The sequence below is a fragment of the Bufo gargarizans genome, chromosome 3, assembly GCF_014858855.1.
Source record: "Bufo gargarizans isolate SCDJY-AF-19 chromosome 3, ASM1485885v1, whole genome shotgun sequence".
NCBI lineage: Eukaryota > Metazoa > Chordata > Amphibia > Anura > Bufonidae > Bufo > Bufo gargarizans.
In genome coordinates, this window is record NC_058082.1 from 262065682 (window position 1) to 262080748 (window position 15067).

The 15067-nt window shown below is 47.4% G+C and overlaps 1 protein-coding gene across 1 annotated transcript in view; it reads right to left on the reverse strand.

Moving 5' to 3' along the window:
- MYBBP1A (MYB binding protein 1a) overlaps positions 1 to 15067 on the reverse strand; it is an 85356-nt gene that overhangs the window by 11830 nt on the left and 58459 nt on the right. Inside the window, exons 20-23 of the mRNA XM_044285210.1 lie at positions 7900 to 8034; positions 7660 to 7756; positions 5120 to 5251; positions 4247 to 4315 (exon numbers count right to left, since the gene is read on the reverse strand). Of these exons, the coding sequence (XP_044141145.1) occupies positions 4247 to 4315; positions 5120 to 5251; positions 7660 to 7756; positions 7900 to 8034 (433 nt within the window). The remainder of the gene's footprint in view (positions 1 to 4246; positions 4316 to 5119; positions 5252 to 7659; positions 7757 to 7899; positions 8035 to 15067) is intronic.

A 15067-nucleotide genomic window follows, 5' to 3' on the forward strand; every position in this document is an offset into this window, starting at 1 on the left:
AACGACGGAACAGCCACTGAGGCCTGGCCGGGGCAGCAGCCACATTGGAACGACAAACCCAGAGCAGAAGCCAAAAAAAACGAGCCGGCGAGGAAAGGAAGAGCCGAATCCCCTCTACTCTGTGAGACTACCTGCACACCGTCGCAGCAGGCGAATACCCTGAAGAAACCAAGGTGGAGGTCCCCAGGACCTGGACAATCAAGCACCCAAGAAGAGTTGGGCGACCTACCCGAGAGGAGCAGTCTGAACCTGGCAGCAACAGACTGGAGCGCAAAGGGCGCCAATAGGAAGGACCCACACCACACTGCATCCGAGAAGAGGAAATGGTAGTAGGCGAGGGAACCGTAGTCCCGCCAGAGCCAACGTAGAGGTCGAGCGGCACTGTAGACAACACTCTCGACCCCGACCGGTTGCGTAGGGAAACAATGCCACTAAATGACGAATGGGTACGCATCAAGGAACCCCGAACACTCCCCAGGTGGAAAGGCCAACGAACATGGTGGGTGCCGACAACAACGGGACCCCACCGGAGAATGGGTACCACTCAGCTCAGTGCAGTAGCGAGCCAGCAGAGCCCGTCTACGTACATACAAGATATACAGCTGTGAATACATTGAGCATCCATTGTCGCGTGTCGGACAACAACACCTTAGGCTCACAAGTGGACAGAACGATCTCCTCAGAGAAAGTGCAAGCTTGCGACAAGCAAACACACCCCAGAGAGAAAAAATAAGTATGTCGCAGGAAGAAGGGAGGCATACGTACTAGCAACCCTGCAGGTAGCGAGAAGGCCAACCCACCCAAGGGAGGAGAAGGCATACACGGCCCAAAACAACGCACAGAGCGCACAGCCACAGCGTCCCACAGTATCCACGGAAGTGTAAAGTGCAGCCCGAAAGGGAGTTATGCACAAGACCAGTACCGGCATGCGAAGGAACGCAAGTAGTCCGCCCGGAAAAAAAGGGGGGGAAGGTACCTGGCAACTCTGCCGATGGCAAGAGTGGAAAGGCCCTGAAAAGGGGGGGCATGCACCGGATATCCTAGCAATAAAAGATTGTGCAATAATCTACCCAACACCGAATTTCGCGAGAGTGCAACTACTCCGCCCATGAAAGGGGAACGTCCAGTACAGCATACACACGGACAGCCGTGAATCCCGTGAGCGTACAAATTTCCGCCCATGGAATGAAGCACAAGGCCAGCACCATTCCCAAAGGGGGTGCAAGCAGCGCACCCCTGCTAGAGCCATGCTCACGGCCCGCAACGCATTTGGTGAAAATGCAGTGACCCAAACAAAAAGGGGGGAGGGGGGGTGCACAAGGCTACCATCGCATCCCAGGAGAGCGCGAGCATCCGCCATGGATGGGGGTCATGCACCTGGCCGGCAACGTGCTGGCACAATGACACCCAGTCAGTAAAAAAGGTGCATGAATGTCGCCTGAGGAGAAGAGGCATGGCCACGCCGGCAGCAATCCAGCGCGAGTGCGGAACACCGCCCACGGAAGGGGGCCATGCATATAGCCGGCAGCGGATCTGGTGAGAGTGCAAGCACTCAGGCACGTGGCCAGCAACCTACCGCGAGAAATGCAAACCAATAAGAGTGCAGCCGTCCGCTTACGAAAGGAAGTCATGCACATGGCCGGCAGTAAATCCAGTAAGAGAGCAGTGTTCCGCTTATGGAAGGGGGACGTGCACATGGCCAGCACCGCATCTGGCGAGAATTCGGAATTCCTCCTATAGAAGGGTTTCATACACATGGCCGACAGCGAACACAGCGGGAGTGCAGCGTTCCGCCGAAGGGGGTTACATACATGGCCGGCAGGGAATCCAGTGAGAGTGCCGCGTTCCCCTAAGGAGGGGGGGGGGGGGGGGGGTCGTACCCATGGCCAACACTGAATCCGGTGAGTGCAATTATTCCGCCCCAGAAGGGGGACATGCACCTGTCCAGCATTACAACCAGTGAGTGCAGCGTTCCCCTAAGGAAGGGGGGTGTCGTGCCATGGTCAGCACCGATCCGGTGAATGTAGTATTCCACCTATAGAAGGGGGTTATGCACATGGCTAGCCTGCGGCCAGAGAGCGCAGAATTCCACTCAGGAAGGGGTTCATGCCCATGGCCAGCACCATAACTGGAAAGGTGATGTCCTGCCATAGAACGGGCGGAAGAGGGGGCGCCTACACTTGGCTAGCGCCGTATCCCGGTAGATGGCAAGGGTCCGCCTAAAGAGGAGACTTGCAGCCGGTCAGCACCGCAGCCGGGGAGCGCGACATGCCGCCTACGGAAGGGAAGCATAGCATGCAGCCAGCACCACTGTATCATGCTGCAGCGTCCTGCGCAGCCATTCCGTTATTTAATAACTCCGCCATGGAAGCCCTTTTTTTTTTTTTTTTTTTTTTTTTTTAAAACATAGCCACTCTGAGGCAAGAAAGGGCCACATACAGTCCTCCCAAGGCACTGAGAGACATAGCCTCGTATAGGCTTATTAGGAAGCCCACCAGGACATAGAGGGGGTCCTCCAGAAGGGAGCCGGCCCTTGGAGATAGCCGGCACCCAACAGGTTAACAAAGATCCGGCCTGGGGGGCGGCGCTGCGATCCTCTGGGGGGGCGGAGGACGTGCGGGCGGGAAGAATTCGCGAGACGTTCCCGCCCCCTCCAACAGAGGCCGGGATGTTGCGGCCTAGTAGGACCCGAAGCCGGGGCCTAGATTTTTGCGGCGCCCGGCCGGCCAAGAGGCAACGACGGTGAGCCGGGACCTGGAGGGAGCCGGCTGTCGCATGTACCAAACGGCCGCGGGTGCCCAACCCGCGGGCCGGCAGAGACAGAGGTCCGGAGCAGCAGGCCAAAGCCTGGGTCAAAGTCTGCGGCACCCGGCCGATCGGAAGCATCAGCAGTCGGCCGGGGCCTGTTGGAGCATCGTGCAGGCCGCGAGGCCCTGCGTCTGGCAGCGCCTGGAGCGGCCCTTTGGCTCTAGCACACCGGTAAGGAGGGAGACCCCGGAAGCCAGCACTGCACCCCCTGCCCTAATGGACATCTGTAGTTCCCCTAAGGAGGGAGAGAGAGACAGGGGCAGCTAGCGTGGGCCCCCTACTGAACTGCGACCGGCAAGGGGGATGGACGGCATAACCCCTGTGTTAGGGGCAGCTAGGAGCAGGTCTCTGGCCCTATATTCCTCCACAGCAATGCCATGCTCACCCCTGTGCAATCCCCTATGGAGGGGCATTGTATTGTCGCCCTGCGGCCACCAGTATGTTGGTGGTGTGGGGCTATATAATTATTGGGCAACAGCTAGCCCAGGAGCCAGCGTAGGTCCGCCGGGACCAGCATGGGAGTCCAGCACGCAGGATGGCCAGGGAGGGGGACGTAGGGCTGGAGAAGCCTCTCTCTTACCACAGCCGTCTTCACCCTCGGTCCGTTCCAGCAGGGTCGCCCCTTCAGCTACTGGCACCTTAGTGGCAGGACGCTGGCGAGGGACTTGGCGTGCGGGCGACCCTTGCGCTGGCGGGATGCAGGGGAGCTGGGCTGCCCTGGTCCACCTTGCCTTCTGTGGGGGAGGCAGCAGTGCGGGAGCCCGGCACTGGCGCAGCTCAACCCCGGGAGAACAGAGAGGTCTAGTGCGACTCTGTTGTCCCTGATGATCTGGAACAAAAAGAAATAAAAAAGTAAAAATCAAAAAATTAAACAAAGGAGAAAACAGCCCTGCAGTAGCAGGGAGTGTCTTGCCTCCTTGGACACTAAGCAAAAACTGGCAGTCTCTCTCTCCAGGCTGAGGGTATAGCTGTGGAGGAGGGGCTTAACAGTTTTCACTTAGTGTCACGCCTCCTATGGAGATGAGCTATACCCAAGGTCTTCTGTGTCCCCCAAGGAAACTGGGCGAGAAACAGCAATTTTGGATTGGAATTTTTTGGGAAATCCCATTGCAAGATAAATAATATGATATCTTAATATTTTGACCATTTTTGGCCACTGCAATACCAATTATGATTAAATATACGTTGCTGCTACTGTATATGCTCCACAGCGAATCCACCCCATGTGGAGCCTTTAACTTTTTCCATATACAGGACCTTTTTACACACTTCTTCTAGTAGGTCACTTTAAGACAGGGTTTTAATGGTTTATTCTGCAGCTTTATTTAAAAAAAAAAATTAGGCCACTAAATGGTCTTGACCTCCAGGTCGGACGATTTTAAGAATGCATTACTATAAATCGGAGATAAGGGAAATTTTCCATAAAAATGTTGCTTACCTGTTGATGCTGCCGAGCACCGTCTTTAACAGACTTCATAATGATGCCCAAGAGCGACTTGCAAATAAACTGTGATGGAACAGACCAGAAAAACAAGAGTCGTAAAACTCATCGTCAAGGAAAAGGTTTTATAGTATTAAATGCCAGCAAATGTCTTGACACTGTGGAACTAATTTTTGCGGTATAAAAAGAAGTCGCAAATTATGGCGCATGCAATATGTCTGCCATAACGTGTGACTTTTTGAGCTTCGACACTTTTTAAATGTGCAGAGAAAAAGGGTATGGCTTAGTTGACGGTGCAGGGCCGGCCACAACCCACTAGATTTTCTATAATTGACACCAGAAACGGGCTCGCGATTTAGTTTAAATGTACACCAGCTAATAGCTGCATCAGATTTGAAGCTCTGGTGCTCAGCAAATGCAATGCATCTTCATCTTTTGCATATAAAATGCCAGTCTTAGTAAATCTGCATCTATTATGTGAACTTCTGTGATCTACTACTGAATACTTACTATTACACACACTGTTGGGAAGTCCATAGAGGATGCATAAGGAGGTCATAGAAGAAGGTTTTCTATGCTCCAGGGCAGAGCACCCCAAGTATTAGCGGCTCAGATGGACCTGGCCAGACCATGTACTACAAGGCTGGCTATTCATGTGAATGCCCACTATGTAATACTGTAGAAGCTGGCCACAACCTTCATGGCAAGCTCAGCAATTCCTGGGCCAGCGTCATTACAAGAAGGGATTATCATGGTAATACAAACAGTTTAATAAATTAAGAACAACCCTTTATAGAGTATATAGGGCTGATTGGAAAACAAGTGATTGAAGATAGGCATAAGAAATCATAAAAATCTGAAAGTACTGACGGGAAACCGATTGAAGAGGTCCAGAAACATTGCTGAAGTCAGAGGGCTATTTCTCTTGGTCATGAATCCCTGCAATGCTTCCTGATAGAGGGGGGTGACTCTCTGAAGATCCAGGCACCCCAGACAGCCAGCCTGGAGAAAAGACAGAAAAATGAGAATATTAAGGCATGTGATCCTAATAGAGGGCTTTAGTCACATTTCATTAGGCTTATAAAGCAGAGCTTTTGTGGTGAGTATCCTTTATCTGAATGCAGACCAGAATAGTGCAATGTGATTGATGAGCCTTTAAATGATTCCCTTATGCCAGACCTTCATTAATAAGTCATTATCAAATGAAGGCGGCTTAGAGAAACACCATCACCAAAAATAAAAATGACAACTACTGTTTAGGTAAGGATAAAGGGGCACTACTACTGCCGCTATCAGCAGACAGATTTCAGGCTTACAGGGAACCGGTCATCACCTTTATGCTGCCCATACTAACAGCAGAATAAAGTAGAGACAGGCGAGTTGATTTCAGCAGTCTGTCATTTAGAAGATAAAAGTAAGTGGTTGCCGAGAACCAACATCACAATCATTGCAGACTGGGCCTGGAAGAGAGTCCCGGCCACCTGAGAAGAGTCCTGGTTACTCATGAATTCCTGCTCTCCTGCCCACCTGCTGATGGCTGACAGTCTTCTACCTAGTTTTCTCCCTTTCTGTCTAGGAGAGAACTGCCAATCATCAGCAGATGGGTGAGAGCAGGAGATTATAATAACCAGGACTCTTCTCAGGTAGATGTGACTCTTCTCAAGGCCTGGGCTGCAATGATTATGATGCTGGTTTTCAGCAAGCACTTACTTTTAGCTCATGAGTGACACACCGCGGAAATCAGCATTTCTGTCACCATTTTATGCTGCCTTCAGTGAGGTCAGCATAAAGTTGATGACAGGTTCCCTTGAAGAGTTAGGAAAGACCATCTCCACGATTAACATTTCCATGGATACAGATGTGCTTCTCTTACATATATCAGATTGAATTTCTGTTGTCTGCCTGTCTGTTCCTTATGCATGGCCAAATGACTGGACCAATCTGTACTAAATTTTGCATGCAAGTTAATCAGGTGCATAGAAAGGGTTTGGCTGGGTTTCAGCTCTCTATTGTTCATAACATGATTATGGCACCATCATATGACCTATATTAGCTTAAAGGGGTATTCCGGTAAAGTAACTTCATTTTTGAAAACTGTATTAAGGCTGCAAGCTGTGACCCAACCAGGACCCATACCTGTACATATAACCAGAGCTTCACTCTAACTTGCAATCCATTTGTCTAGCTCCTGTGTGAGCCTGCAACACACAGATCATCATAGAGCACAAAACTACAATCCCCACAATCCTTCGCTTTCCTGCTGTGAGTGTTGAGGTTTAGTGATTGGCTGCCTGATATACCGTCCGGCCACGCCCCCTCCACTCAGTAATCACCAGCACACTAACGCCCTTTGTCTCACAAGACATTTAGCTAGAGAACTGATAGCAACACACTGAGCATGCTCGACCTAACAAAGGCTGAGAACTACAGGTCGATGCCATGGCAATTTATGAGCAAACACAGTGCGTAGCAGAGGAAGAAAACTACTTTTACAACTAAAACGGTAAATATGTGACATTTATATTATATTAGTTAATTATTGATGATGAATTAGTCAAAAACATAGTTATAAGTTACAAAGTTATATTTATGGTAACCTGTTTCCTGACACATGGTCACATGACTCCTATCAGCCAATAGAAACTCGCAGGTCCTTCAGTCTTGACATACAGTTTTACAGCAGGTTTCCATAACAACCCAGCCATTTTTTTTCTTCACTTTTAGTTGTTTTGGTCCACAACCGATCCATATTTCTCATGGATCGGATCCATGTTTTGCAGACAGCAAAAACAACAACGGCTGTGTGCATGAGGCCTTATAGGGACACTATGGAGGTCTCTGTGAATGTTCCTGTTATTGGAGTTCACTGTTATGGGGGCACTATGGATGTCACTGTTATGGGGGTACTGTGGAGATCACTGTTAAAGGGCACTATTAATGTCTCTGTTGGGGCGCTGTAGATACTACTGTTATTGGAGTTCACTGTTATGGGGGAGGGGAACTAGATGTCACTGTTCTGCCCCATTGTGGATGTTACTGTTACAGGGGCAATGTGGATGTCACTGTTCTCATTACTGTTATGTTACTGTTGCCCCACTGTGGATGTCACAGTTATGGAGCTACTGTGGATATCACTGTTAAAAGGCATTATGGATGTGTCTGTTATGGGTCACTGTGGATATCACTGTTATTGAAGTTCATTGTTTTGGGGGCACTATGGATGTCACTGTTATGAGGGCACTGTGGATGATATCTTTTCACCACACACAAATAAACAATATATACGAAGAAATAGACGCATGCAAAAAACGGGGTAATTCTGCTAGTACTTAATAGACTGAATTTTTGGTTTAGTGGTCTTGGCACAGTCACATACTCCACTTCTTTGCATGAAGACCCTAGTCATGTACCTGTGCCGAGGAGTTTGCTTTCTTGCCCTTGTTTTCGGCCACCGCTGGCTGCTCAGTATTACCGCCCTTCAGTACCTTGAATAGGTACAGTGATGCACTGTAAAAGAAAACAAGCGATCATTTAATTTGGACAGAAGTATACTACGGACCAGTCACAGGCTGCACTCCATCATCCACACACCTCCCCTAATGGTGGCAGCATTCTACTGGCAAATTGTGAATCACATTTACTCATCTCACCTGAAACAATACAAGGCTACAGAGGAATCGCTTTGTTTGCTGGCTCTCTTTAGCAGTCGCTCCATCATATCATGCAATTCTTCCTTGAGCGCTGACACATCTTTACAGTACCGCTTGCTCTTACACAAACTATTCCTATGGTGGCAGGAAAGACGGGTCAATTATCAGACTGAGCAGTGAGAGAAAACATTATTTCAAATCAAATCTACAAAGTGAAGAGGGTACAGTTTCTTCCAAAAAACAATTCCAGGAGCATTGGGTCGGTCTGTGGTGGTAAATGGCTAAGTGAATGCACTCATTTTAATACATCTAATAATAATTCTTTTCACAGGGTGTCAATACTCATTTTACACCAGATATATTGTACTCCAAGGTGGATTTACAAAGAAAGGATTAGATCAGCAGCAGAGTGGCCCAGGTGCAGATATTACCTACATGAGGTGGAGGTGCCCAAAAATGGCATTTAGGATACAATATACAATTATGATGTATATACTGGGTAGCCCTTGTTACAAAGAGCAGATTTTGGAACATAAATGAATGGTATGTAAGCTAATATGTTTTGTTTGTCTGACCGCTGCAAAAAGCTGGATTCCCGGGTCCATAGACTGAAGATTACATTTCTTAACGTTCTGAATATGGGGAAAGTGGCGCTGTGTGTAGGTATGGTCACATGCACCCTGCCACTCGATTCAGTTTATGAAACCGATTGACAAGTACAGGGCTCGGCTGTTTGTCAGCTTTGCAGACACTGAATGGGGTGGCAGGACGCATGTCTGACCACCGCTCCCTTCAGACTGTGAAATGTGGAGGAACCAGGGATTCTAGTTATTGTTGGGGGTCCCAGTGGTTATGTCTCTTGCTGAAGCTCTTTCATTTGTGCAGCAGTTACATGGTTTTCTCATGGAAGGTTTAGTTGGTTTTAGTAGATATAGAGGATAACATACCTCTATAATAGATAGGTTCAGTGGCCACATAAAAGCAGAAGGCTGCATGCGGACACCGACTGAAAAACAAGAACAATTTCCTAAAAATCAGGGTATTCAGCAACCGTGTATTACAGTGTCTGCCATAGCATGCCTCCTCCTACACCTCACCAGCTACAATGGGTCCCACTAACGTCTATTGAAATCATTCTAACCTTAATGTAAATGGAAAAATAGTAGTCTGAGCCACCAATAAGAAGCAAAATAAGAAAGGACGCAATATCCTACTAGAATAGATTTATCAAACAATAAAAGGTAATTACTTTGTTCCTAGGCCGAGCCTTAAAGGGGCTGGTCATCTTCGGGGCGCCTGCCCCCTGTTGCAGGAAGCATACCTACCTGCTCACAACCACTGAGTTCTGGCCTTTTCACTCCGCCGCCGCCACTGCGATGCTCTGCTCCCTGCGTTTGACACCACTGCAACGAATGCCTGGCTGCAGCAGTCATCTTTAAAAGGGGCTGTCCAAGTTATATTTATTGATGACCTATCCTCAGGATAGGTCATCAATATCAGATTGGCTGGGGTCCGACATCCGGCAGCCCTGCCAATGAGCTGTTTAAAAAGAAGGCGCGCACCGTGCCAGCGCTGCCTCCTCTTCATTGTTTACCTGCTCGCCGTTGCATCTGCAGCGGTGAGCAGGTGTAATTACACCCAAGCTGTCGATTCATTTCAATGGCACGGCGCGCGCCTTCTCTTCATACAGCTGATCGGCGGGGGTGCTGGGTGTCGGACACCAGCCGATCTGATATTGATGACCTATCCGGAGGATAGGTCATCAATAAATATAACTTAGACAACCCCTTTAAGTCATGTCAATGGGCCATGCAAGGAGAGCAGGTCACTGTTGTGGCCAGTCATTGGCCGCAGTGGAGTCCAACCAGATGATACGCTTGATGCAGAGCGAGGCAACAGTGGCAGGGGAGTGAAGAAGCCAGAACCCAACAGCAGGGAACAGGTAAGTATAAACGTCCAGCTAAATTGTTAAATAATTTATAATGGGATCATCAAATATGTAGAGTTCCAGCAAAATTGACCCTCTTAAAACTTAACTTTTACTTAGTTCTAATTATAAAATAATACCACATGCGTGGTTCACCAGTGAATATCTGTGACTCAAACAGTAATCAAAAAAATGGTGAAAAATACTTATACAGAATCGCCCACCATTGATATGGATATGGAGGTTGGTGCACAAAGGGCAGTAATGGGGAGTATTGGAGTGCCTGTCCTATCCCTGCACTCACCCCTCTGTAAAGCCTCAGCCCAGGGACGTCCCCTGATGGTGGAGACTCCCTGTCCTCGAACCTGGACTGGCTGCCCTATGTATACCCTCCCCTCAGTGGCCAATAATCCGGCAACCTGTATAAATGATGGATATAGCTAATCTCACAGGTTAATTATCACCTGCCTAGATAGCGGCCCATGTAGATGGAAAAATATATCGTGTTCAGGTGTGGATAACACCTCAGTCGCCACGAAAACAAGCCCCTTGGAAACGTAGTGATAGACAAACTTTCCCAGGTTTTTTAAAGCATAATTCCCGACGCGTTTCCCCTGTATTCAGGTTCATCAGGGGGTAAATAAACAGTCATGGGTAAACCGTCTTAGTTAATGATAATTATAATATAAAGTGATACACTTATAATACAAAATATTATTATCCGTGCTATCTGGTTCCGTATCCTCCATTCGTATCATTTTGTATTATAAGTGTATCACTTTATATTATAATTATCATTAACCAAGACGGTTTACCCATGACTGTTTACCCCCTGATGAACCTGAATACAGGGGAAACGCGTCGGGGATTATGCTTTTAAAAAACCTGGGAAAGTTTGTCTATCACTACGTTTCCAAGGGGCTTGTTTTCGTGGCGACTGAGGTGTTATCCACACCTGAACACGATATATTTTTCCATCTACATGGGCCGCTATCTAGGCAGGTGATAATTAAGGCTACTTTTACACTAGCGTTCGTCGGTCCGCTCGTGAGCTCCGTTTGAAGGAGCTCACGAGCGGACCCGAACGCCTCCATCCAGCCCTGATGCAGTCTGAATGGAGCGGATCCGCTCAGACTGCATCAGTTTGGCGGCGTTCAGCCTCCGCTCCGCTCGCCTCTGCACGGCCAGGCGGACAGCTGAACGCTGCTTGCAGCGTTCAGCTGTCCGCCTGGCCAGTGCGGATCCGTTCAGACTTACAATGTAAGTCAATGGGAACGGATCCACTTGAAGATGACACCATATGGCTCAATCTTCAAGCGGATCGGTCCCCCATTGACTTTACATTGAAAGTCTGAACGGATCCGCTCAGGCATCTTGCGCACTTAGAAATTTTTCTAAGTTATTAATGCAGACGGATCCGTACTGAACGGAGCCTCCGTCTGCATTAATATGATCGGATCCGTTCAGAACGTATCCGATCAAGCGCTAGTGTGAAAGTAGCCTAACCTGTGAGATTAGCTATATCCGTCATTTATACAGGTTGCCGGATTATTGGCCACTGAGGGGAGGGTATACATAGGGCAACCAGTCCAGGTTCGAGGACAGGGAGTCTCCACCATCAGGGGATGTCCCTGGGCTGAGGCTTTACAGAGGGCGAGTGCAGGGATAGGACAGGCACTCCAATACTCCCCATTACTGCCCTTTGTACACCAACCTCCATATCCATATCAATGATGGGCGATTCTGTATAAGTATTTTTCACCATTTTTTTGATTACTGTTTGATTCACAGATATTCACTGGTGAACCACGCATGTGGTATTATTTTATACAGTCATGTGAAAAAATTAGGACACCCTTTGAAAGCATGTGTTTTTTTGTAACATTTTTAATAAAAGGTTATTTCATCTCCGTTTCAACAATACAGAGAGATTAAAGTAATCCAACTAAACAAAGAAAACTGAAGAAAAGTCTTTTCAAGATCTTCTGTAAATGTCATTCTACAAAAATGCCTATTCTAACTGAGGAAAAAGATAGGACACCCTTGCCCCTAATAGCGAGTGTTACCTCCTTTGGCTGAAATAACTGCAGTGAGACGGTTCTTGTAGCCATCTACCAGTCTTCGACATCGGTCTGAGGAAATTTTACCCCACTCCTCAATGCAGAACTTTTTCAGCTGTGAGATGTTTGAGGGGTTTCTTGCACGTACAGCCCTTTTCAAGTCACCCCACAGCATCTCAATGGGATTCAAATCTGGACTTTGACTTGGCCATTCCAGGACTCTCCATTTCTTCTTTTTCAGCCAATCTTTGGTTGATTTACTAGTATGTTTTGGGTCATTGTCATGTTGCATGGTCCAGTTCCGCTTCAGCTTTAATTTTCTAACTGATGGTCTCACATGTTCTTCAAGCACCTTCTGATACACAGTAGAATTCATCGTGGATTCTATGATGGTGAGCTGACCAGGTCCTGCTGCAGCAAAGCAGCCCCAAACCATGACACTTCCACCTCCATGCTTCACAGTTGGTATGAGGTTCTTTTCTTGGAATGCTGTGTTTGGTTTACGCCAAACATGTCCTCTGCTGTTGTGTCCAAATAATTCAATTTTGGACTCATCTGTCCAAAGAACATTATTCCAGAAGTCCTGGTCTTTGTCAACTTTATCTCTGGCAAATGTCAGTCTGGCCTCGATGTTTCTCTTGGAAAGCAAAGGTTTCCTCCTTGCACACCTCCCATGCAAGTTAAACTTGTACAGTCTCTTTCTGATTGTAGAGGCATGTACTTCTACATCAACAGTAGCCAGAGCCTGCTGTAGTTCTCGAGATGACACTTTAGGGTTTTTGGAGACCTCTTTTAGCATCTTGCGGTCTGCTCTTGGGGTGAACTTGCTGGGGCGACCAGTCCTGGGCATGTTGGCAGTTGTTTTGAAAGCCCTCCACTTGTAGACTATCTTCCGGACAGTGGAATGGCTGATTTCAAAATCTTTTGAGATCTTTTTAAATCCCTTCCCAGACTCATAGGCTGCTACAATCTTTTTTCTGAAGTCCTCTGACAGCTCTTTTGCTCTCACCATGGTGCTCACTCTCACTTCAACAGTCAGGAGCACACCAAACTAAATGTCTGAGGTTTAAATAGGGCAAGCCTCATTCAACATGCAGAGTAACGATCTACTAATTATGTGCACCTGGTGTGATATACCTGTGTGAGATCTGAGCCAATTTAAGAGGGAATACATGTGAGGGTGTCCTATCTTTTTCCTCAGTTAGAATAGGCATTTTTGTAGAATGACATTTACAGAAGATCTTGAAAAGACTTTTCTTCAGTTTTCTTTGTTTAGTTGGATTACTTTAATCTCTCTGTATTGTTGAAACGGAGATGAAATAACCTTTTATTAAAAATGTTACAAAAAACCACATGCTTTCAAAGGGTGTCCTAATTTTTTCACATGACTGTAATTAGAACTAAGTAAAAGTTAAGTTTTAAGAGGGTCAATTTTGCTGGAACTGAACAGGTAAGTATGCTTGCCTCCACAGGTCTGGCCATGTGGGAGGGTCTGCCTGAAAGTCCCCCATAAATAAACAACCCCTTTGACACTGCAAAGTTAAAAGGATAAGAAAATCAGTAACACAAAACTGCACTTCATTTACCAAACTAATACAGCTTCATAAGTTAACCCTATGAATGACATGGCATACCAGATCTGAACAGCCAGCTTGGTTTTAAAGTTTGTGACAATAATAATATAATTTTTTATAAAGTTGTCTAGTCTCAGACATCGGTGGCATATTACTAGGCTATGCCACCAAAGTCAGATAGGTGTGGGTCTCGCCTCTGAGACCAACTCCTCTCTCCAGAATGGGCCCCCAAAGTGAAGGAGAGTGCACCGCACAAGCACAGCCACCTTCCACTCACTTCGATGGCAGTTCTGATAGTAGCCAAGCGCTGGCGCAGCAATTTCTGGCACTGTCATAGAGGTGATGCACATGCTGGTGCACTCTCCATTCACTTTTATGGAAGTTCCAAAAATAGCCAAGCGCGCTATTATCGGAACGCCTACACAAGTGAATGGAGAACGCTCCACACATGCGCCCTCTTTCGCTTTGGGGGCTCCGTCCCAGAGGCGAGAGCCGCACCTATCCGACATTGGTGGCATATCACAATCAGATGACACAATCCCTTTAAAAATGCATTAGACGGATTACAATTTAAAGGAGTTTTCCAGTGCTTTGATGAGCTATCCTGTAGTGTGCCTGAACAGCCCAGTTCTGTACACTTTATAGTGGCCGTGCCTGGGTACTGCAGATCTGCTCCTATTCAAGAAAATGGGAGTAGGAAACCTGGAACACCCCCTTAATACTATGTCCACACTGCATTTTTACTCCATATGTGGCTTGTACACTGGCAAAGCTCCTGCCACATACACCAAATCTACCTATAGGGCCATACACATCCAACACATGTCAGTGTCCTCTTGGCATCTGCAGGGCATGTATACACCTGAATACTTAGATATTTTTTTTCTTTAAAGAGGTTGGCCAATTTTTTATTACATTTTTCAAAATGCCATAAAAACAGTCATGTATGTCTGTATGGAATATACATGACTGTACATTGACAAATTAAATTAGAAACTGGCCAACTCCTCTAACTGTATAGGAAAAAGTCTTCTGCACTTTCTGGAACAGAAAAGGTTTATTATTGTTTGGGGGTAGTCTATGGGTGACGTATGCTACTGTGTGCATATATAGCAGCATGCATCAGAAGCTTCCACTGGAGGATTTTACTGAAAACACAGAGGCCCAAATTTACTAATGAGACTACACAATATGGCACATCTAATCTTGGAGAAATCCTGGGCAACTAACTCACCAAAAGGTGTAGATTAAAGGGGTTATCCCATCTTAGACAATATTGTCTAATAGGTGCGGGTCCCACCTCTGGGACCCTCACCGACAAGGAGAACGGAGCTGGGGAGAGTTGTGGCTGGGGTCCGTCCACCACTAGGCGCAGCTCCCCGCCTCTCCCATTAAGTGAATGGGAGCGCACCGCACATGCGCGGCCACCGCTCCCATTCATTTCTATGGGGCCGACGGAAAGAGCCGATTTTTGGCGGCTCCATAGAAATGAAGAGAGGGCGGCTGCGCATGCGCAGTGCGCCCTCAAGTTTCTCCGCTCCGTTCTCCTTGTAGGTGCTGGTCCCAGAGGTAATACCCGCACCTATCAGACAATAGGGGCATATCCT